This window comes from Rousettus aegyptiacus, unplaced genomic scaffold (assembly GCF_014176215.1).
Source record: "Rousettus aegyptiacus isolate mRouAeg1 unplaced genomic scaffold, mRouAeg1.p scaffold_m13_p_3, whole genome shotgun sequence".
Lineage (NCBI taxonomy): Eukaryota > Metazoa > Chordata > Mammalia > Chiroptera > Pteropodidae > Rousettus > Rousettus aegyptiacus.
Genome location: NW_023416306.1, coordinates 125,092,553 through 125,116,639, shown reverse-complemented (window position 1 = coordinate 125,116,639; position 24,087 = coordinate 125,092,553). Strand labels below are relative to the sequence as shown.

The following is a 24,087-nucleotide window of genomic DNA, read 5'->3' as shown; positions in this document are numbered from 1 at the left end:
ACTATAGGATTATGAGATTGACTTTGTGTGTAGCTTATAAAACCTTTTACACTACTTTACAGTCACCACTTTCATGTATAGAATTTAACTTCACCCTCATTAAAAAATTATTTAATATCACTTTTCTTCAATTTCCTCCAAACACAAACAAAATTCCTAAAGTTGTTGCTTATCAATTTCTTCTAAACTCATGGATGCTTACATATTCATGGTGTTCCTTTCATGTGTGTTATGCTCCTCTTGTCTGTAACTTTCTTTACCCTCTTGGCTTTTCTTAATGATTTATAGTCTCTTTGTGAACACAGAATCTTTATTTTGTGTTAATAAATCGATATGGAAGTTTCTTTATCCACTCTTTCTTAAACAAGTACCTCTAGATTCTTTGAGCGCCCACTCACTTTAGCATCTATATGCTTAGACTCCTACCTTTAAATATCTTTCTCAGAAATGCATTCAGGAAAGAGAAGCTTGGTTCTCATAGGTGCCCTTATCCCAGGCTTGGCTAATGACAAAAACAAGGTTTTGCTTTGGGGGACCAAGTTCTAACCTGGATGCTTGGCTCTCCATCTGCTCAGTGCAGGAGGAGGAAACTTAGTGAAGGAACTTGGCTGGACCATTAGGAAGAGCCTTGAAAATAGGATGGGCTAAGCAGGGAAAAGCAAGTGGATGGAATAAATTGCCTTGATTTAGAAGTTAAGAGCGTCTCTCTGGCTTTCGATAAAGTGACAACTACTTGGACCTTTTCTAGATATTGTTCCTCCTGGCTCTGATGAGCTAAGTGGTCTCCCCAGTATGTATGGCTAGGTGTCCTCTTGAATTCCTGGACCATCCTCCCCCAAATCCATAAGTCACCTCTCCCATTTTTGAACTGCTTCTTAGTTTGTTGGTGTTTGACTTTGATGTAACTTTGACTGCCTATCTGGGGCCTTCATTTGTATTTAACTCCCTTGTGGCTCAAAGTTGGTTCTATGGCACCTTTAAGTGAGGCTGCCTGCTTTGGTAGGCAACACTAGGGTGTTGCTCTGTTCTCATCTTCCCCATGCCCTTTTCTCCTTTCCTGTAACTTTCTAATGGTTTTAAGTAGCAATGCTTTTATATACACGCATACTTTGTTTTATTGTGCTTTATCTCACTTCACAAATTTACGTCTTTTACAAATTGAAGAATTACGGCAACTCTGTGTCAAGCAAGACTCTTGGTGGTATTTTTCCAACAGGATCAGATGATGATTAGAATTTTTGACAAGTATTTTTTAATTACAGTATGTATATTTTTTAGACATAATGCATTTGCACACTAAATAGACCACAGCGTAAACATAACTTTTATATTCACTAAGAAATGAAATAATTTGCATGACTCACTTTAGTGCTGTATTTGCTTTATTGTGATTCTCTGGGAACAAACTTGCACCATCTCCAAGGTACACCTGTAAAACATTCTTCGTGACAAAGCCGTTACCAGTGACAAGGGGTTCCGTGGATAAAATACAATACTAGCAATTTCTTCTAAATTCATAGAAAAAGATCAAGTTAATGGAGGGGATTTTAAGTTTTTCTCCAATTATTATTTTTAAAAATTTTATGCTCTCCATGATATTCTCTGCTACAATTTAGTCTAAAGTGGTCTCTGACATAGCACAAAATAATATATTCTCAATTATTCTGTTCGCAGTATCAACATTTTATTATATTCTTCAAAGAGTATCTTGACTTTCAGGGTTCCTCCCAACCATAGTCTCTTGAGTCCATCAAGACTAATCTGGATGTATATTCTCATGGCCTCAGTTTATCCGTTTAGATGCAGAAAAGAATCACCAAGGTTGTTGGTTACCAACATCTTCCCAACAGTTCCCTTCTTCAAGGACTCTGGCTTCCTTTCCAAGGGGTTTTGCAGTCTCTTGGTTCACTTCTGGCCAGTTTGATCTAGATTTCTCAGGACTCTTCAGTCTTAGACCCTTCCTTCCCCATGAGCGACCAATGATCATTGTTCCCAAGACTCTTTCCTATAGACTTCCTCTCTCAAGGTCCAGGTAAGCCCTTCTTGGAATTTTCACTAGGCACAGCCAGTACATTTCAAATTTTCTCTCCCAGATGAGAAGAATTTTAAAGTTGTGGTAAGTGGAGTAGATTTGAGAGGTGGCATCTTTGGGAGTTGCTGAGTGAAAAAGCTTGGCAGATCTTATAAATGAGTCATCAATCTAAGGTGTTTAGGCAAACAGGACGTGTTTGGGTACAAAGCTGAAGGCAAATGAGATGATTCAGAGTTGATCGAAGGTGGAGCTTTCTACATCAGTTTTCTAAATGTGTACAGTTGGGCTCTTATTAGGTCCTTGTTGGGTCCCCAGGTCTTGGGAGGTGGGATCTTACCTTTGTTCTTTCATCAGAATGATTCTACTTTCATCCTTTTCATATGTTAGAATTCATTTAAAGAAACTTGCTATAGAAACAGAGCAATCAGCTGGACCAGAGCAGTTTTCTGAAGCAATGTAAGGTTTGCTGCAACGACATTATGGTGGTTTCTGAGACCCTATGTAGTAATATCCAGCTGGCTGTGAAGACATTGATCTGCTATGGACAATACATGACTCAAACTTAGAATAGCTCTCATTTATAGAAGTCAGACAAGAAGGTCCCCAAATATAAAATCACCTTTATAGTGATCTATAATAAAATGTTATGATGCAACATATTGTGTTCATTCTTTATTGCTCAACTGACTGTCCTAACAGACTGAAAGCAAATATGTGTTGAACAGATGTCCCAGAGTCTTACCGTCATTTATTGAGTGTGGCTCACAAATGCTTCCTTAAATGTTTTCACAAGAGTGGACACATAAATCCACATTAAACCTTTAAATAAAAAAGAAAGAAAAAGAGAAAAGGCTTGTGTAAATCACAGCCTTCTCAATGAAACATTTATAAGAATTTCAATTAACATGTGTATACTAAAGGCAGAAGCAAATAACTTAGCAAAGCAGCATAAGTGAACAATTTGGAGGTCTCTAAATTTGGTATATGACTAATTTGAAAGTAAGAATTTTTATTCCAATAAAACTTAACTCATCTTAGCAAATCTCTCAAAATTTGATATCATGCAGGCCACATTTACTGACCAAAATACAATAAAATTAGACATCAACAATAACAAAAAAGCCAACTGTGATCTGAGAGGCTGATTTAGAAATTGGCTGGATGGCTGCAAGTATATTGTAGTTCCTCAGTCCTTTTGCATAAGCAAACTCAAGGCGTATCTCATTCTATACACAGCTGCTGATAGATATGCAAACAGTCTGTTTTAAGACTGCATGCTGAATAAGTGAAATAAGGAAAGACTTCTTGAGAATCAATAAGTATATCTGATTAGACCCTGTCCATTAGGTAAATTTCTTTTTCTTTCCTTTTGATTCAGCTGTTAGAAAATATGATATTTAGGGACCAGTTCAACACATTATAAATATATTAATGGAGAGAGTAGACCTGAGGAGGATCAAAAAGACCCATAACTAGTTGCCTAAAGATCACTGATAATGGGAAAGGCTAAGTAAGAATCCTCATATAACTTTCAGTGGTGGTAAAACATCAAGAAATGGATTTTATTTTCTGAGCCTATTTCAGTATTTTTAAAATTTTTAAATTTTTTTAAATAAAAAATTTTAATTGATTTTTATTTAAAAATTTTAAAAATGGAGGTAAATTGACATACAATATTATGATAGTTTCAAATATAAAACATTATGTTTTAATATTTGTATATATTGTGAAATGATCACCACAATAAGTCTGGTTAACATCCATCACTACATGTAGTTACAGAATTTATTTTTTGTGATGAGAACTTGAGATTTACTCTCCTAGCAACTTTCAAATATGCAATACAGTAACATTAACGATAGTCACCATTCTATATATTACATCCCGATGACTCATTTTATAACTGGAAATTTGTGCCTTTTGACTCCTTTCACCCATTTTGCTACCCCCCACAATCCCCTTTGTTTCCCACCTCTGGCAACCACCAACCTGTTCTCTAGCAATGAACTTGGTGGTTTTTTTCCTTTTCTTTTTCAGATTCTACATATAAGTAAGATCTTACGGTATTTGTCTTTCTCTGATTTATTGCACTTAGCATAATGTGCTCAAGGTCCATCCATGTTGCCACAAATCACAGGATTTCATTCTTTATTATGGCTGAATAATATTCCTTAGTATATTATCTCATCTTTTCAATAATGTCCATTCTAACAAGTATGAGGTGATTTCTCACTGTGGTTTTGATTTGCATTTCCCTGATGATTAGTGATGTTGAGCATCTTTTCATGTACCTGTTGGCCACTTGTATGTCTTTGGGAAAATGTCTATTCACAGTCTCTGCCTATATTTTGATAGGATTTTTTATTTTTTTATTTTTTTTGCTATTGAGTTGTGTGAGTTCTTTATATATTTTTGGATATTAATCCCTTACCAGATATATGGTTTGCAAATATTTTTTTCCATTTAGTAGGTTGTGTTTTCATTTTGTTGATGGTTTCCTTTGCTGGCAGATATATTTCATTGTTTTTAAAAGAATTAAGTTGCATATATTTACAGATATGGATGTTTTAAACTCGTGATCTACCTAATCAGTATACTGCCTTTTCATTAACATTATGTTAAAACCAAAACTGGCACAGTATTGAGAAGCATTTAGATTTCTGAAATAGCTCTATTTCCAGGCATAGCTGGGGAAAAACTCTTTTCCTTATTGGAAAAGTCCCTGAAAACACAACAGCATAGGTTTATTGAGTGAGGTCCAATACCTTGAAGTTAACATGGCAGCTCACTGTGTTACAAGGAAAGCACATATTCGTTGACTCACCAGTTATTAGTGTAAGGTTGGTTTTCGCACACACAAACTGGAATTTGGGAAGAGTATCTAGAGATGAGGGACAAAAAAGAGAAAAGGAAAAACGAATAGAGAGGCTATGGCACAGGGGTATCATTAAAAGTGGGGTTCTTAGAACCCAACATGGGGGTGTCATAGGGTGGATGGTAGACTGTGGGAAAGAAAACCGTCTGTGAAGAGATAGAATCCTGTGTACTTTATTAAGCCACCATATACCTGAAGAGAATATTCCTGGGGGCCATGTATAGCTGTGTTCTGATATGGTCAGCAAGGGTGTGGTATAGGCAGGAGAAGGGAGAAGTATCTGATGCATCTTGGCAGCCTGTAAGTATCTGTGTGCCAAACCAATGGTTCAACCTAGCCTTCCAAGTAGGGCATGTGTGATGGGAGCCCTCATCATTCATAGTTCCTGCAAATATGCAGTAACTGCATATCTCATCACAGAAAAGTTAAAGTATAGTCTGCATCCTTTGTTTAAGAAGTCAAAGAAATGATTACAATACATTGCAACAATCATCTTTATAAAACAACAGTGAAAGTAATATCCTAGCCTGCACATGGTTGGGTCCAAAAAAAAAGGGTGGTATTAAATATTCTGGACACAATTTCTCTATGTTCAATATGTTAAACAAAAGCTTTTATGGCCAGAAGGTTTAGAAAGAAAGAGTTTATTGAGCCAAATGCTAGTCAGAAAAGGACCAGGAGCTGGGTTATGAAGTCTAAATCACCAATAGCAGGGCTAAGTGGGTAAGGAACACATCTGCCATCCTAGAGTTGACAGGCTCTTTTATATGTTAAATTTTGGGGAAGAAAAATGTAAGTTGTTTTGAAAGAATTTACATTGGTTACAGATAAAGGAGATGGACAAAGGTGAAGCGGGGGCAGTTCTAAGATAGGTGCACAGTCTGTAAGGAAGAAATACATACTACTTGCAATTGGTGGTGAGCAACAGTCCTGAAAATTCATGCATAAGCAGGATGTGGTGGTGTCTGGTGATCAGCTCATAGCCTCCTGGAAGTTGATTCAGAGCTCCAGTATACATTCATGAATGTGAGAAGTCTCTTGTTGGTTGGCCCAGAGCTATTAACTCATAAGTTTTTTCATCCTAAATTTTTCTTGGAATGAAAAAAGCATCATTTGTGCCTTCACGAAGTGAAGTAGTTTGTTTCTTGCTTTGGTGCGTTTCTCCTGACAGATTAACATCTTTCCTGTGTCGCAGCACATGAAAGACTTGAAGCAGGTGAGATGCAAGGGGGAGCCAGGCTGTGTTGGTCAAAGGCCTTAGCACACATGTCCCGTATTTTGGGAGGGCAAGGCTTGGCAGAATCTGATTCCATTTTTAAGTCAAAAATGGAAAGATGTTCTGTGTGTTGCAGCCTTGAAATGTGCATTCTACTATCACGTCCTTTGAGTGCTGTGTGATTTTTAATCTTCACAATCCTGGCCATGGTAGCAGCACCGTCACCCCTAATATTTCCACCTTCGCGTCTCGGGCCCAGGAGTTCGGTGGCATTCTGACATAGCATACAGCTCTTCCCTTTACTTCTTCAGAGCTTGTTAATAGCAGAATTCCCTCTGTGCACCAGTTGGACTCGCAGGTATCCCACCTTCCAGGTAGCTTAAGTCACTCTGCCATTTTCAAAAAATATTTTCGGTCTATTCTTTGAATTTTATAAAATTTCAGTGTCATTCTAAGGTACAATGGAAAAAACACCAGACTTAACGCTATAAGGTCAGTGTTCAAGCCTTACCCCATTGTAACCATAAGAACAGCTGTGGTAGATTGATCTTCATCAGGCATTTTACTACTCTACGCAGGTAGGTGGTGGCATCCTGTCGTTTGAATTTAGGGGTCCCTGGCTCCAGTGCCTGTTATCACTGCCTTCTGTGTGCTGACAAGCAGCAACCACTACACGGAAGGAGACTTTACAGATTTTGTACTTCTGTCGAATTCTTGGAGACTTCCCAGCTCGTTGGTGTCGTTAAGAAGCACGTTTAACCAGAGGTTGGACATTCCGTTGCAGTGACGTATAGTTGTGTCCCTCCTGGGGCTGCTTTCACATTATTTGAGATATTACTCAGCAAACCGAACAGCCACTCATATTGCCACTGTATTGCTTATATTTTACAAATGACATGTTCTACAGTGTGCTCTTTTTCCTGTTACCTTATATCTATAAAACAAGATGTACTTGTCACAAACTGTAAATAATATAACACCCAGCGTTTTGGTAAATTTACTTTCCATAAATTCCTATAAACACTCATTCTGATCCTAAAAGAGGCTTAGGCAACAAATAATATCTTTTGAGTAAATGTATCAATGGTCTCCATAAATAATTTTTTAAAAAGCCAGTATCTCATTTGAGTCATTGATAATGGTCATGGAGAACATTTTCTGCTCTAAAGAATCATTGCAGTCCCCCATATTTCTTAATGTATAGTTGTTTATATTTTTCTTTACTGGATTAAATTATGTTGGCTACCTACTGAGATGATAGTGACATTTCAGAAATAGTAGGTCAACTGTTGGATTGAGAATGTTTATTTTTTTTTATCCTGGTTTTCCTCTTTAATACTTATAAAGAACTTCGAATGTCTGTAGGAAGCTTTTGCAAATTAAGATATGTTTGGATGTCCTGGTAGTATTTGGAAATATGTATTTAATTCAACAGTATTTACAGATAATTTTATGTTATTTTTCTCTGAATAACATGCTATGTTGGAATAGTACCATCTGCCAGAAGTTAGTCTTTTCACTTTGTATAAATGGGGGAAATGGAATATCATATGTAGCAGGCACATCTATAACTATTAAGCCACAAGATATACAAATTTAGATCCTGTCAGTTTTTAGCCATGAATGTCTCCCTTCACAGTTACGGGTAGATCTATGATATTACTACAAAACGGTGCATGATAGGAATGCATTTATGAATCATAGGTTATAGGTGACTATCTAATGCAGTTATAATAAAATATTCTGAATTTGGATAACATCTATAATAAGGAGACAAGGAAGAGCTAGATTCCAATCTCCTATGTTTCAAAACCATTCTGTTTCTGCTTGTTTCTGCCAAAGATCTTTGTACAAACAAGAGAGGCTCTTTGTTTACATTTCATCTATTCCATTCTCAACCTATTCAGAAAGCCAGAAACTATCTATTTACACCTAGACCAGAAATTGAGAGGAGGAGGCTCACATGCACAGAGAGCAGAGGCTGTCTCCTCTTGTGGAAATGGAGAGTCCCACTAATGGTCAGTACAGACCTTGCTTTTGTAGTGGCTTTTGTAGTGAAAATAGATGTTTTCACTTCAGGATATGGAATTGCAATGGCCTTAGAGAGAGGTAGCCAGGGATTATTTGGCAAACACAAGTTGGCTCTACTCAGATCTTAGTACATTATAAAATGCCTCTCCTGTCCTGGCCCACTCTGTGTGACTTTTCTTCCCCTTTTCTCCTATCTCTATTATTTGTGAACTCCAGAATGCCAGGTGTGAGTCAACGAGGGTGCCATAAAAAAAACAAAAAAACAAAAAACCTACTGCTTCTTAACAGCAAAGTTAAAAAACACTGATAGACCTTATAGTTCTCTGTATCATTGGTATGTGAACATTTTTCTCCAGTGGATTCCTGGATAGGGGACATTAAAATGGCTGAAAGAACATGTGGCAATATAGTTCTAAAATAATACTGATGTTCTATGCCGTAATCTGCAAAGGGGGAAATTTGGCTTTCAAGAAATGGCTGGCATATCTGGAGAAGTTTTAGAATGATTCTGCCTAATGATAGGGGATCCTAAAGTCAGAGTCTATGATTGACTTTAATAGGAAACTTCATGGAGAATTTGGGCTGTGGTGTGTGTGAGAGAGAGTGGGGTGGAGAGAAAGTGGGAGAGGGAGAGGGAGAGAGAGAGAATCTTTCCCCTTTGATCTTAACTAAAACCGCTCTCTTCTATTTTATTCCCCGAAAAGCCAATTAAAATATACTTCATTTTTTAAATAAAGAAGATCACTGACTTTCTCTCACCAGGCAATTATCACCACATAGTACATGTTGAGGAAGTGGGTGTTCCTCGCTTTCTATTGTCTATCTGATGAGAGTGAGGGTGGAGAGCACTTTGAAAAAATATTTGTGTAAGGAGGAGAGCTGAATAAGTCTTTTGCATCTGAATTAGAAAGTCTTTTGCATCTCCCCAATTGGGGGCATTCTTGACTTTTTAGGAGACTTTTCTTGAAGTAGTTAGATGCTGCTTCCTTAAGGAGGTACAGAGTTTAAAGAAATGACCTTCAGTTCAAGTGCTCTTCATAGATCCTTATTTTTTTGTCTTATTAAATTTTAGTTTAAGGACTCAGTTCTTATAGTTCTAGGAAAGAAAGGACTATTGTCTGCATATTGATCTTTGGAGGACAGATTGCTAGATGATTGAATAGCAGTTAATACTTTTATAGAACTTGACTGTGTGCCAGCCATTGTTCCAGCCTTTATATGTATACCTAACTTAATCCTCACAACAGCCATCTGAGATAGGGTTACCGTTGTGCTTCATCAAATCTAAAATGTATTGATGGTGCATTCTTGACCTCGTCAAAGGTTTTCATACAACTATATCTCCAGTGCCACCTGATTTAATAGCAACTGCAGGATATCATGCGTTATAAGACTATGAAATGTAAGACCCGCCCCAATTTTAAAGAAGTCAAAATAAGAAGGCATTTACATGTTAGAATTAATAAAATAGGATATCATTTCCATTTTACAGATGAGGAACCCGAGGCAAAAGAGATTAAAATTTTCAAAATTACATGACCAGATTCATGTCCACGTTGATTTGGTTCTAGAGCCCATGCTCTGAACCTCCACTTTTTTCTTTCTTTCAATGATATGTTGGAGTTGAGCCCATGCTAACACGTGGATAGACTGCCCAAGATCCAGTTACTCATCCCCTCGTTGTGGCACCTGTGACGGAATGTGTGTGGTGTGTACCACCTGCTTCTAGGGCTGTTATGAGGATTGCTACACTAATGCATGTAATGAAGTGCATGACACGTGGGCATCTGATCTAGGCTTCTGACCCACAATGCAGTTGAGAAGCCTTGATGACTGGCTTCCCAGGCATCAATAGGCTGAAGTACTAGTTGGAAACAGTGTGCACAATATGTTTGGGGGCCCCAAATGTCAAATTCTGTACTGTGTGTTTTTACCGTTTCCCTCTCTACTCTAAAATGCTGACATAGAAGTAATTTATGTAATTTCCATACTTGGGGCGTGGAATATTTTCTTTCCTGACAACAGGCCCCAGTAACACCACTTGGGACTTGACTAACAAAGATAAGAAACAAAACAATATTTTAAATGAAGATGGTTCTATATGAAGAAATACCAGCAGTTGAACCTTAAGTTATCTTCACTTAGTGGGGAAGAGCAGTGGTGAGACAACCACGTGTGGTACTGCAGGATGGGTTCAGCATTGTAGTTTGTTATGGACTAGATTTTTTTTCTGCTGAAAGATGGAATGATTTCATTAATTCCAAGCTTTGACTGACTAAACTGCAAGTTCGGGTAAGGAGCCTATCACCATCAATGCCCTGTCCAAACCCTGAAAAATCTCTGTTATCACTTTGAGGACTTAACTGCTCTCTGAATTTTTTATTTCTTTACTCTTTAGAATTCTGTCTATGCTAACCCATACCAGACGGGTCTCTGTGGCCAATTTAGACAAACTCTACATAGCATCCAGATTTGCTAAAAGTTTTCCCCAACTGAAATTTCTGTTTTATTGTTGGATTATGGGTTAATATTTTACTGAGATAAAACAGGAGGTGAGCTCTCAACCAAGGAAGACTGTTTTACTCATCACACCTTTCCCTGTTACTTATCATATTCTTCTCTGCTAGTACTTCTTTTTCCCAACCTGTTTGCTGTACTCCAACATGTATAAGCTGTTCAAATGTAGAAAGAAACTGTGATGGAGATAAACTTTTGGGTACAGACTACCTTCAACTGAGGTAACTATAAGTAAAATTTTAAGTTTGTTGGTTCAGTGCAAATTTAAAGCACCAAACGATTGCTTTTGGGGCTTCTGATTATAATTTTATGCATCTAGTCTTGAACTGTTTGAATGTCTGATCAGTCAATTTGAATTGCTTTGAATCAGTTTTTACCAGTCTAAGCCAGTAACTTGAACTAGTTACAAGCAGTTTGATAAAATTCAAGCAAGTACGACCGAGTCGGAGATAGATTTAATTGGTTGGCACTAACTTGATTCAGTAAATTACTCTGAACCACTTAAACTTTATGTGAGCCGCTCAGAACTTATTTGTCCAGGTATGAACTTATTAGAGATAGCTAAAATCAGTCTGAAGCAATTTGAGCTATTTAAACCAGACCCGAATAATTTTGGTTAGATACATCTGGTTTTCTAGCCAGAGTGGTTTTAGATCAATCAAAAATGGTTTTGTATGTAGAACCCCCTTTAACTCAATTTTTTCACTCTGCACTATTATGAATCATTAGATTCTTTTGAACAAGTATGAACTTGTTAGAATGGCCTGAAATGTTTTATACAGATTTGAACCTGTTTTTAAGTGGGTTACAACTCTTTTGAAATTGACCTTATCTATTTGAAATGAATTGAAAGTGTTTGAACCAGCCTCAAAAGATCAGAATTAGTTTGAAAGTGATCTTTGTTGACTCAGCAAATTACTCTGAGGAAATCAGCAATCTTCTATGGTAGAAATATAGGTTTTGAGTTGCCTAATGGCAATTTCAGAACTTGTTCTAGGTCTTCAGAGCCAGTCTGATCTTTCCAGAATGGGGAGAAGGAAGTGAGCTAACATTTACTGAATACCTAGCATATGCAAAGTGTTGCGCTGGGCACTCCACAAAGAATATTCCATTCAATCCTTTGAACGGTGGTGTGAGGTAGTGTATATTATTTTCTTTTTAATAGAATGGAAACATGCAAAACCAAGACTCAAAGATATCTGGGTAGTTGGTTGGTGGGAAACATAGGATTTAACCAAGCTCTGCTTGACTTCAGAGGTCATGTGTTTCATGATAAGTTAACTCGTATGATATTATACCTAGTCACTTTTGAGCCCAACATGCACTTTTGAAAACTTAAGTAATGGCATGAAGCTTGGGGTAGAATGGACATTGGACTTGGAGTTAGGAGACCTATGTTCTAGACTACACCAATGAGTTAACCTCTCCAGGTTGTTTTTATCCTTTAGAAAACTGAACCTGGATGATGAAAGTTTTAAGCATTCATTTTCAGATAACAAGACAGATAATTGTCTAAAGATGCACTCTGAACAGTAGAAACTATTATTAAAACTGATGGTGGTATCTATACCTTCAGTTGTGGTATTTGGTTTGTTAACACTTCCTTTGTGCTGGCTTGGTTTGGAAACAAACTTATGTATTGCTATCAACATGACTAGGAAACAAAACCCATGAAGATCATTTGTAGACTTAGATGTGTGATTTTTCTCTCCTGATAACTAAATATATTCATTTTCAGTGCAGCAGAGATAGTTTCATTTGTCTTTAAATTCCATTCAAGAGGTTTTAGAGAATTCTACACCAGTGATGCTATTGGTGACAGCATTTTTTCCTATACCCTAAGTCATATAAAAACATAATTATAGAAATGACTGACTTTTTCAAACTAAAAGTAAAGAGGAAATAAGGTAGCCGCAGTGTCTTCTTGCATCACTCTTACTGCAGAGTTTGGAGTTGCTTACCGCTGCTTCCTTATTCATTTTGAGGGGAACCCCAAAATGATCAAACATTATCTGGACATGCTTGTCAGTTTTTAGCTCTCGTTTCTGAATAATTTGGAGCCAAGTGAGATGCTGTGATATAATATTAGAATATTTCTTTGTACCCAAATGGTCATCTTCTGGAAAAGAATTCTATCATATACCATTACTACTGGCAACCTATACCTGTGAAAACAAAAGCTATAACATAGACAATCCATCATCTGTAAAGTGTCACTCTTTATAGTGTGCAAATAGAATTATGAACGTTTGTAGAGGCTCTGCCCTTATTGACAACCAGCGTATCTGAATGTGAAGTCATAAACCTGCACTAAAGCACTCTGAGGAAGTATACTGCAGTGGCTCTTGGGGCTCAGCATTTAGGAATTTTGAGCATAAGGTGAGTCACCAAATTGAGGATCGGGTCGGGGAGGCAACCTCGAAAATTAATAAAGGTCCTTGACTGAGATTTTAATAATTTTATAAATCTATGAAAATAATCCTATAGGAAGCATTGAGAATTGTGGTAAAGTTCCTGGATATGGGGCTGGGTGAAAAGGGGACAATGAGAGGAAAATCAGCAGCACCCAGTGTAGGTAATCTGATTTGTAGATGGGTGAATATGTGTGCTTGAATGAGCAGGTTGAGTTGTCAATGGTAATAGGGTAGTTGATTAGTTTTCTAATTTTCAGGACAGTTTATTGGTATGAGAAATGGGAGAATAAAAAGACATAAGCCTTCCCTAGAGACAGACTGTATACACTTTTACTCAGACTGATATTTTGAATATTTTGAATCTATGTAGGGGATAAAAACAAATCATGAGAAGTGCTGATTGCAAAGGATAAAAAATAAGTGTGGTTAGGTCTTGCTGGTAAAAACAGGAATTTTTCTTCTGTAACATGAAGAGCTAAATCCATCGCAGTTCTTGTTAGAATACTGAAGCAAGTATGGGCGAACAAGTCCTTCATGGTGTAACTCTAGTTTCTGAGCAGTGACTGCTGAAATCTGGAACTCAGTTCCCAAGCGAGCCGTGATAGTCCAGAAAAGTCTAATTTAATATGTAGCATTTAATTATACTATATAAGGAAGCTACAAGCCAGATTTTACTTGTGAATTTAGCACTGTCTTCGAAGGGACTGTAAAAACATGTGACAAAGAGTAAAATAAATGAAATTGTCTAGGTGTCCAAATAAAAAAAGAGAAAAGCGAGGATCCGGAACTAGGAGACTTTGAAAAAGGAGGAGGAATCGGAATCACTTGTGCCCTAAGAATTATTGTTATTTTTGGAATATTCTCCTTCCTCCTTTCTTTTTTTTAAAATTTTTATTCTCTATGATTTTGCATTTAGGACTTAGTGACCATTATCTTCTCGATTATCATTCTTATTGGGAATTTTTGTCTTAACAGTACTATAATATACACATTAAATTTAAACTAAACTGTTACTTGCTATTTCAGTAGCAACACTTCCAGCAAGTTATTAGGTTCTTGGGGTAAGTGAATAATACCTAATCCTCTCCTCAGGACCCTTAGGCTTATAGATATTAAATGGAAGTACTTGTTGAACTGGATATTAAAATAAGTCACTTTGCTCATGGAGGATTCTAATATTCGGTAATGGATTTTAAGTAAATATGCATTTGTTTGTATTTTGCAGGTGAACCACTGAGTTCTTCATTATGTCTGATGGAGACTATGATTACCTCATCAAGTTTTTAGCTTTGGGAGACTCTGGAGTAGGGAAGACCAGTGTGCTTTACCAGTATACGGATGGTAAATTTAACTCCAAATTTATCACAACAGTGGGCATTGATTTCAGGGAAAAGAGAGTGGTAAGTTCTGTATCCTTCTTTATAAAAATATGATCTCCAAGCCCACATTTGCCTGTCTGTTTAGTTAATTTTATAGGAATTAGGAGGACAAAGGTGGGAATCTAAAATTAAAGGGTACATATGAAAGTGTATTATGTTCAATCTGGACAATGTGATTTAAAGGGCTGTGCCGAGGGATGCTTTATACAAACCCAAGCAGATAAAGTAAAAGTGAAGATTCTTTTCAGCTTTCCCTTGATACCTTTTTGGCTTGTATCTTCCCTCTGAACTCCACAAATTTATTTGTCTACCTTTGCCATGAAGCCCACAAACCACCTGGCCCATTATAGTACTGTTTTGTGAGCTATTTCTTCTACCTTTGATATCATTCTTAATGGCTTTTCTCTTAATTAGGCCTCAGAATCCCACATGGAACACTAAATGGCAGAACTCATCACTGCTGCCAGGAGTGTGAAGTTGGAGTAGGAGTGGGAATGCTGTGCTGGTAGTACATGTTGATCTGGGAAGTAGCCAAGGGAACCGAGATTCCGCAGAATGATGAGGGAGGGAAGAAGTTTTTTTTGTTTTGTTTTGTTTTTTTTTTTAATGGACAACAAGACAAAGTTTTTCTGGTGGTGGAGGGGAAGCCAGGAAGACACTGAGTCAGAATTGCCGAGTGAAGATGGACTTCTCCGTGAAGTACATTTCTTGCTAAAAAATTGACTTGTCATGAGCAGGTCAACAAGTGGTCAGGAGATTAATGACAAAGACTCTTCAGTGGAACATATTCTACCTGGGAAAGAAACAGGGCCTCTGGCTTCTAGGACAGAAGCATTCATTCTCTCCTACCACTCTGAGTCTTTCCTTCCACTACCAGAGTCTTAATAGAAACTCAAACCCACTGAGTGAGAATAGAGTCTTCATGAAATTTTCAGTATTGCCATGTAATTGGTAGAATAAATATATATGTATGATTATATTTATTATTTCTCATTTTATAACCTTGTTTTAAAAAATAGCTTTATTGAGATATAATTCACATAACATAAAATTCACCCATTTAATGTGTACAATTTAGTGGTTTTTAGTATATTTACAGTTGTACAACCATCACTACTTTTTAATTTTAGAATGTTGTATCACCTCAAAAGAAGCTTCGTACATTTTAGTGGTCATTCCCTATTTCTCTTTCCCACAGCCACTAATGCACTCTCTATGGATTTGCCTATTCTATACATATCATACAAATGGAATCATACAATATGTGGCCTTTTATGTCTGGCTTCTTTCACTTAGCATAATGTTTTTCAAGATTCATCCATGTTGTAACATGTGTCAGAACTTGATTTTGTTTTACGACCAAATAACATTTCATTGTATTGATATATCATATTTATTTATTCATTCATCCATCGATGGACATTTATTTATTCATTCATCCATTGATGGACATTTGGGTTGTTTGACTTTTTAGCTATTATGCATAATGCTTCCATATACATTCATATACATTTTTCTTTCGTGTACTCTTATGTTTTCAAATATCTTGGGTGTATAGGCCTAGAAGTAGAATTGATTGGCCATAATCCTTTCTGTTTAACTTTGAGAGCTTTCAAAATTTCCAAAGATGTTGTACCATTTTACATTTCCAGCAACATATGAGGGTTCCAATTTCTTTATATCCTCACCAATTCCTGTTATTGTCTATATGACTATAGCTATTCTGATAGGTGTGAAATGGTGCCTCAGGTAGGTTTGACTTGAATTTCCCTGGAGATAGATGTTATCAAGCAACCATCTTTTCATGTGCTTATTAGCTACTTGTATATTATCTTTGAAGAAACGTCTATTCAGATCCTTCGTCTATTCTGAAATTGGTTGTCTTTTTGTTGTTAAATTTTAAGAGGATTTTTAATGCATATTCTAGATAAATGTTTTCATTAGACATACAATACACAAAGAATTTTAGCTCTTACATTTAAGTTTATTATATATTTTGAGCTAATTTTTGTGTATGGTCTGAATAGTGGTTCAACTTCAATTTTAGGGTCATCTTGTTAATTTCTACAAAGAAGCCAGCTGATATGCTGATAATGATTGCATTGAATCTGTAGATCAATTTGGAAAGTATTGGTATCTTAACAATATTAAGTCTGCTGATCCATGAACATGGAATTTTTTTTCATTTATTCAGTTCTTCTTTCTTTTAACAATGTTTTGTCGCTTTTGGAGTATAAGTTTTACATTTCTTTTATTAAATTTATTCCTAAGTATATTAATCTTTTTATGTTATTGTAAATTGTTTTCTTAATTTCATTTTTGAATTGTCATTGCCAGTGTATAGAAACACAGTTTATTTCATAAATTAATCTCGTGTAGTGGAATCTTTCTGAACTTGTTTATTAGTTCTAATCGTGTATGTGTGTGTGTTTATTGAGTGTGTATTTATTATTTAGAATTATCTATGTTAAAGATCACATCATTTTCTGTTTTACCTCTTCCTTTCCAATTTGGATATGTTTTATTTCTTTTTCTTGCCCTATTGCCATGGTAAGCACCTCTAGTAAAATGTCTTGTTTTTTATCTTAGGGAGAAATCATTCAGATGTGCACCATTAAGTATAATATAAGCTGCTGTTTTTTAGGTTGAGGACATTCCCTTCTATTCCTAACTTGTTGAGTGTTTTTATCATGAAAGGTGCTGGATTTCTTCAAATGCCTTTTCTGCATCTATTGAATTGGTCGTGTGGTTTTAGTCCTTTATTATTTTAGTTCTATATCACTATGGTGTATTGATTGATTTTTGTATGTTAAACCAATCTTGCTGTTCCTGTGATAAATTTCACTTGGTCATGGTATGTAATCCTTTTTATAAGTTGCTGGATTCTGTTTGTCAGTATTTTAATGTCTATTCAGAATGGATATTGGTGTGTAGTTTCTTTTCTTTCTCATGATGTCTTTGGTTTTTGTATTAGGATAATATTGGCCTCATAAAATGGGTTGAGATGAGTTTTCTATATTTTGGAAGAGTTTAGTAAGGATCAATGTTGATTCTTTTCTATACATTTGATTGAATTCGCCAGTGAAGATGTTTGGGCCTGACTTTTCCTTGTGTCAAGTTTTTTGATTACTGATTCAGTATATATGCACCACATCTTCTTTATCTAACCATCTATTGTTAGACACTTTGATGGATCACTCTGCCAGTCTCTTTCTTTCATTTGGAGTCTTTAATCCATTTTCATGTAAGAAAATTACTGATAAAGTAGAATTTATATCTATCATCTTGCTGCCTGTTTTCTATGTGTCTTATGTTTTTTATTTCTCTATTTCTTCATGACTGCTTTATTTGGTTATATATTTTTTAGGATACCATTTTAATTCCCTTGTTATTTTTTTTACCATATTTTTTTTTTTTGAGTTATTTTGTTAATAGTTTCCCCTGGGGATTATAATTATCATCTTAATTTTTAGCAATCTAGTTTGGGTTAATGCCAACTTAATTTCAATACTGTATAAACTCTGCTTTTATATAGCTCCATTTCCTACTCTTTCCTTTGCACTATTATTGTTATACAAATTATATCTTTATGTGCTGTGTGCCCTTCAACACAGATTTATAATTATTTTGTGTTGTTGTGTTTTAATCAGATGGAAGAAAAAAGTTACAGAAATACATTTATACTTCTTCTATATTTACCTATGTAGTTACCTTTACTGGTGCTCTTTATTTCTTTGGGTGGATTTGAACTATTGCCTAGTGTTCTTTCATCTCAACCTGAAGCATTATGTTTATTATTTCTTATAAGGCAGGTCTGCTAGCAAAGAATTTTCTATTTTTGGTTATCTGGAGATGTCTTAATTTCTGTTTCAATATTAAATGATGGCATTGCTGGATATAGAATTCTTGGTTGCTGGTCGTTTTTCTTTCAGCACTTTGATTATGTTATCCTACTGCCTTTTGACCTCCAGTCAAATCAACTCTTAGTCTTGTTGGGATCCCTTGTAGGTGAGGACTCACTTTTCATTTGCTGCTTTCGAGATTGGATTTGAAAGGTTGATGATGATATGTCTAGTCAGTCTTTATGAGTTCATCTTTCTTGGAGTTTGCTGAGTTTCTTGAATATGCAGGTAAATATTTTTCATCAAATTGGGGATGTTTTTGGTTATTATTTCTTCAAAAAAAATTTTGGCCTCTTTTTCTCTCTCCTCTTTTATATAGTATTTTCAGTATTTACATGTTAGTATGTTTGATGCTGTTTGATAAACCTCTGAAACTCTTTTTCCTTGGATTCTTTTTTCTTTCTGTGCTTTAGACTAGGTAATCTCAATTGATGTATCTTCAAATTGATTATTTCTTCTGCTAGTTCAAGCCCGCTCTTGAGCCCCTCTAGTAAATATTACATTTTAGTTAATATACTTTACAACTTCAGAATTTCTATTTACTTCTTTTTATAATATTTATCTTTATTGACAGTCTCTATTTAGTAAGGAATTATTCTCATACTTTCTTTTAATTCTTTAGGCACAATTTACTTTAGTTCTTTGACTATATTTATAATTGCTGATTTAAAGCCTTTGTCTAATAAGTTCAACATTAGGCTTCCTCACTAATGATTTATATCGGTTGGTTTTTTTCCTGTGTATGGGAAAGTATTGGCCCTACTTTCCTGTTTCCTTGTGTGTCTCATAAATTTTGTCGAAAACTAGACATTTAAAATAATATAATGTGGTAAGTCTGGAGATCAGATTCCTTTCTGCTCTGAGAGTTTCTTGTTTTTGCTGTTTATTGTCTTCTTGTTGCTGTCTGTTTAATGACATTCTGGGGTTAATTCTGTTATGTGCAGCTACTGAAGTCTGCTCAGTTAACTTAGTGGTCAGCTAATGAATGGACAGACATTTTCTTAAATTCCTTGAACTAGTGAGCCTCTCAGCTTTTTCTGAGGGACTGTGTGTGGGTGTGGGTGTGCGTGCGCGCACACTCATTGGGACATGTGCTTAATGCTCCTTTAGACAGTTTACAACTCTGCCTTAGCCTTCACTTCGTGCTTGAGAAGAGGTTCAAGGTCAGCCAGAGGTGAGAGATTAGGGCCATTTCAAATATTCTCTAGGCCTATGTACAGCTCTAACCATAAGCAGTAGATTCCAAGGAATATTTTGGAACTTTGCAAATCTCCCCATGGACGCTTCATTTCCTATTTTTTTTCTTTTTTAAGTTTTTTTTCTTTTTTCAGTTAGACCTCTCTGGTAACTCCAAATGGTATTGCTGCCTTTGGTACCTGTGATGTTAAATACTTGCTACTGACTATTTTCAGCAATGACCTAAGGGTAGGGTTATGCTCATAGAGCAAGCTCTGAGTCGGGTAAAACAAAGACAAGGCCTGAGAATGGAGCTTGACAGGCGGCTTTCAGTTCTCTGGGGATGAGATTTTGGGAGGAGCTCCAAATCTGTTTTGCTTCCACTGCCTACGGCTGCTATGCTGATGTTTTTCACAATTATCATAGTTATGCATCTGTTGGTTTTCAAGACTACTGTGGAGGCGGGGAGAGGGGCATGAGAATAGGACAAGTTAAAACAGTACAAAACTTACTGTTTTTACTGATATTTAGAGTTATAAAGTTGATTTTGAGTTTTTGCCAGTGTTTTCATTGCTTTTATGGAGAAAGAGATTTTCAGAGTTCTTTCCTAATAAAATTGTTCTATAGTACTTTTTAAAGATGGGAAGGGGAAAATCCTAGAAAGATAATATTTCTTGAAATAAGTGACCTGAGGTAACTTTGAGGAAAGGTGAGCTGATAATTATTTTTATATAAATTATGTATTATTTATACCTTTCATAATACATTTACAAAAATATATAATGTATATATGTTAACGCAAATTATTACATTATCCAAAGACAATTATTTGGGATAAAATACAAATAAACTTGTATTCCAACAGGGTTCTCTTTAGAAGTTCAGATTCTCAGGGAACATGTACTGAATAGGAAAGTGAGAAGAGTTTGCTGGTTTCAGAAGTTCTCTTTTTCTCTTTTATTTTGCTGTTTTAGGTGTACAGGGCCAATGGGCCAGATGGAGCCATTGGCAGAGGCCAGAGGATCCACCTTCAGTTGTGGGACACAGCAGGGCAGGAGAGGTATGAGATCTTCAGTTATGTGCTTCGTGCTGGAGGAAAAGAGAAAACAACTACACTTAATACCGTGACCATGCACAGGAAAAGGCTAGCTGATTAGCTGATTTACATCTGGATAAGACATGCTACCAAATTAGCAGGAAATCGATCAGTCTGAGATGATAATGGTGGCTTTATTTCATACAAGGTCAAAGAGAAAATGAATCCTTTTCTAAATGGACCATCTTACTTATGGACTTTTTTCTTTCTTTTTCTTTCTTTTTTTTTAAGGCTCGCACACTTTTCTCAAATTACTTTTGCTATTTACTCAGCTACAAAAAAAGCTACAGAGTTACATGCGTTATTCCTACTTGATTGTTAACACCTAGTGGAAAATCTGGTTGGAATTAACTCATATGGTGAGAAGTTGCTTGACCAAAATAAGTTACGTGAAATATTGATGTAAAGTTGCTTTTAGTTAGTTAAGGCTTCTGTTTTCTCTCACAGATTCCTTGAAGGATTTTTTTTTTAACTTTTTATTATGAAAAATTTCAGTATATACACAAAAGTGTAGAGAGCATAGTACAATGAACTCATGTACTCATTGCTCAGTTTCAACAGTCATCAAGTTGTGGCCAGTCTTATTTCACATATACCCCTCATTCCTGTTCACCTTTCCCCCAAATTCTTTTGAAGCAAATTCCAAATCAGATTATTTCATTCATAATTATTTTGGTATGCATCTCTAAAAGATAAGGATTGTTTTTATAAAAACATTAATTAGAAATATTTGAGAAAACTTAAAATAGCAGATTAGATGACAAATTCATACCAGTATTTTCTTCCCTGTCAGTTAAAGGCATTGCATAAAGGCAAAGTAAGAGGAAGCTGTTAGAATAAGAGAGAGGGGAGACAGCAGCATAAAGCCTTGGGAGAGAGAGTACCAGGAAAGCACAGATACTGAGTAAATACTACGCCTAAGAAATTAGCCTATCAGTGATAAGAGACTCTGTTGAGACTGAAATTAAGAAGTCATAATGGAATACATTGTAATGTCAAGTCAAGCCAAGCTTTCACAGGGCAAGGAAAACACACAGCAAGCACTATCTCTTTTGGCTTTATTAAATCTTTATTGTACAATAAATTCTTGGGTGAGACTAAAAGATCACAGGCTAGTTCTTGTCATCCCTGTCTAGCAGGCTGAGTGTTCAAATTGTATGATCTGTTAACACATTAACCTACATAAATGATAAATAACTGTCTTATACACTTTTGGAATGCCATCTAATTTTTTTTAAAAAAATTTTAATTTATACAGGCCTTTATTTTTAAGAATTCCAAGTATAACTTTGGATAATTACTGGCATTTTAATAAAGTCCAGATAGCTATTTCCTATATTTTATAAGATACCTAGTGTATTGATTATACATGTAATTTTATACTGTCAAAGGTATCATTTATAAAATCATAATTGACTAAATTTTATGTAACTAAGCTATACAATGCATATGTAATATGAAGTTATTAGAAACAGTGGCACATTATTAAACATCTAATTTGTTATTGATTATCTATTGTAAGAGGCTGAGAGCACTGCTGTAGCTTTCTATTTCAGGAGTGGAACCATGGTTTAGCTGACCTGCTTTTATATTCCTAGGTTTCGTAGCTTGACAACAGCGTTCTTCAGAGATGCCATGGGGTTTCTCCTGCTTTTTGATCTGACAAATGAGCAAAGTTTCCTCAATGTCAGAAACTGGATAAGTAAGTGTTATTTTCTCCCAGCCTCCTGCTCCCTATAATAAAATGCCCTCTTGTATTCTACATTTGTTGTAAATTGTTTTGGGGGAAATCCTAGTACTATTAAAAATGGCAAAGCTTTTAGTTTAATGACAAAGATAACTGAAATACTCAGCCATTCCTAGTCTTGCTGACTTTGATTTGTTGACTACTTCCTGTGCTCCAGGTATAAAGCAGTGCTTTCCATGTAATCTCTTTATTAGTCTTTTCCACAGAGGGGACTCTTATCCCCATTTTATAGATGAGGATATAGAAGCATAGAAAGTTAAATCATTTAGTATCTGTCAGCCTATTGTGTGCTATCAAGTTTTGTACCACCCTAGGATTTAAAACATATAATACACAGACATAAATACCTTTTGAAGGCTTAACGGTTCATAACACTGGCTCCATGTCTCTGTGTTTAGAGATCCCTTTTCTGCTTTTAGGGCCAGAGCATTTGCCAGGAGGACTCTGTCATGAACAACCCTAGAACTGCTTTGGCAAGTGGTTCCCAGCATATTATCTATAAACCTTCATTCTGAGAGATTCTAATCTCTTAAATGATTGGTAGTAGCCATTTAAAATCCTGCCACTTGACCAAATAACGGCTTGTATATGTATACTTTCCTCTGTTGGTTATATTAACGTAAACCTAGAGAATCTATTGGGGAAGGCTGTCATGTTAAATTCTTAACATCCAAATCTTTAAAAATGAAGATTTCTTTTTTTTTTTTAATCTCCTACTTAAAAATTGCTTGGTGTTTTGGTATTATGAAAGGGTAATTGCCTGTGGTTTTGATAGCAGAAAACTTTAGTTAAAAACATGAGTTTTTTATCTATAGCCATGCTACCCTGAATAAACCTGATCCTGTCTGATCTTGGAAGCAAAGCAGGACCAGGCCTGGTTAGTACTTGTATGGGAGACCACCTAGGAAAACTGGGTGCTGTAGGCATAAAAAATAAAAAAAAACAAGGGATTGCAAGCTGATGGTCCTTGCAATCTGTGAGGTCAACCAAGGGTTTCCTCACCTAAAAAATAAAAAAATAAAATAAACATATGAGTTTTTAAATAAATAATTTAGTGTAGTGCATTGTGATTTTCAAAGCATTTTCACACCCTTGTATCTGATCCTCACAACCACCCTGTGAGGACATTCAGACAGATGGTGTGTCCCTATTTTAGGATGACACTGAGCCTTAGTAATAGACTTATTCAAGGACAGGGAGATTTTGGCTTTCAGTTCAATGCCTTATTTGCTCTTTCTCAACTAAGTTGATCTCTGAGAGTTGAAGAGCTATTTAATACTTTAAATATAGTTTGCCCAAATTTAGTTATGCTTACTGGACTTCACTTGATTAAATGCCTGGCTGAGTTGCATACCTCAGCTGAATGATGGTGGCTATTTCTAGTGCTTTATCTTCAGCCCTTGCTCCTCATCCTCTCCTTTGGATCATCAGAACAAGTTTTTGGACTTTCTTAAGGCTTTTCTTTATAAGGACCCTTGTTAGACATGTGCTCATAGAACCTGAGCATTGAAAGATCATCAACCCACTTCTTTTTCCATAGATAGAAAGGGAAACTCTGAGACATTATATAAATCTTGCCCATCTGGACTTTATATCTTCTAGATAAAGAAAAAAATTACGTGAAATAATGGCTATGCATATATTTTGTTTTGTTTTCCTTATAGAGTAAAGAATCCTTACTGCCTAGTTAGGTAAATAAAAC

General features: G+C 35.8%; 1 protein-coding gene and 1 pseudogene across 2 annotated transcripts in view; both read left to right on the top strand.

Annotated features, from left to right (window-relative positions):
• Nucleotides 1-24,087, top strand: part of RAB27A (RAB27A, member RAS oncogene family) — a 62,243-nt gene that overhangs the window by 23,575 nt on the left and 14,581 nt on the right. For both annotated transcript variants that reach the window (XM_016158166.2, XM_016158156.2), the window contains 3 exons: nt 14,311-14,485; nt 20,517-20,602; nt 22,237-22,340. In XM_016158166.2, coding sequence (XP_016013652.1) covers nt 14,333-14,485; nt 20,517-20,602; nt 22,237-22,340 — 343 coding nt within the window. In that variant the 5' untranslated portion in view covers nt 14,311-14,332. The remainder of the gene's footprint in view (nt 1-14,310; nt 14,486-20,516; nt 20,603-22,236; nt 22,341-24,087) is intronic.
• LOC118600647 lies at nt 23,193-23,311 on the top strand (annotated as a pseudogene).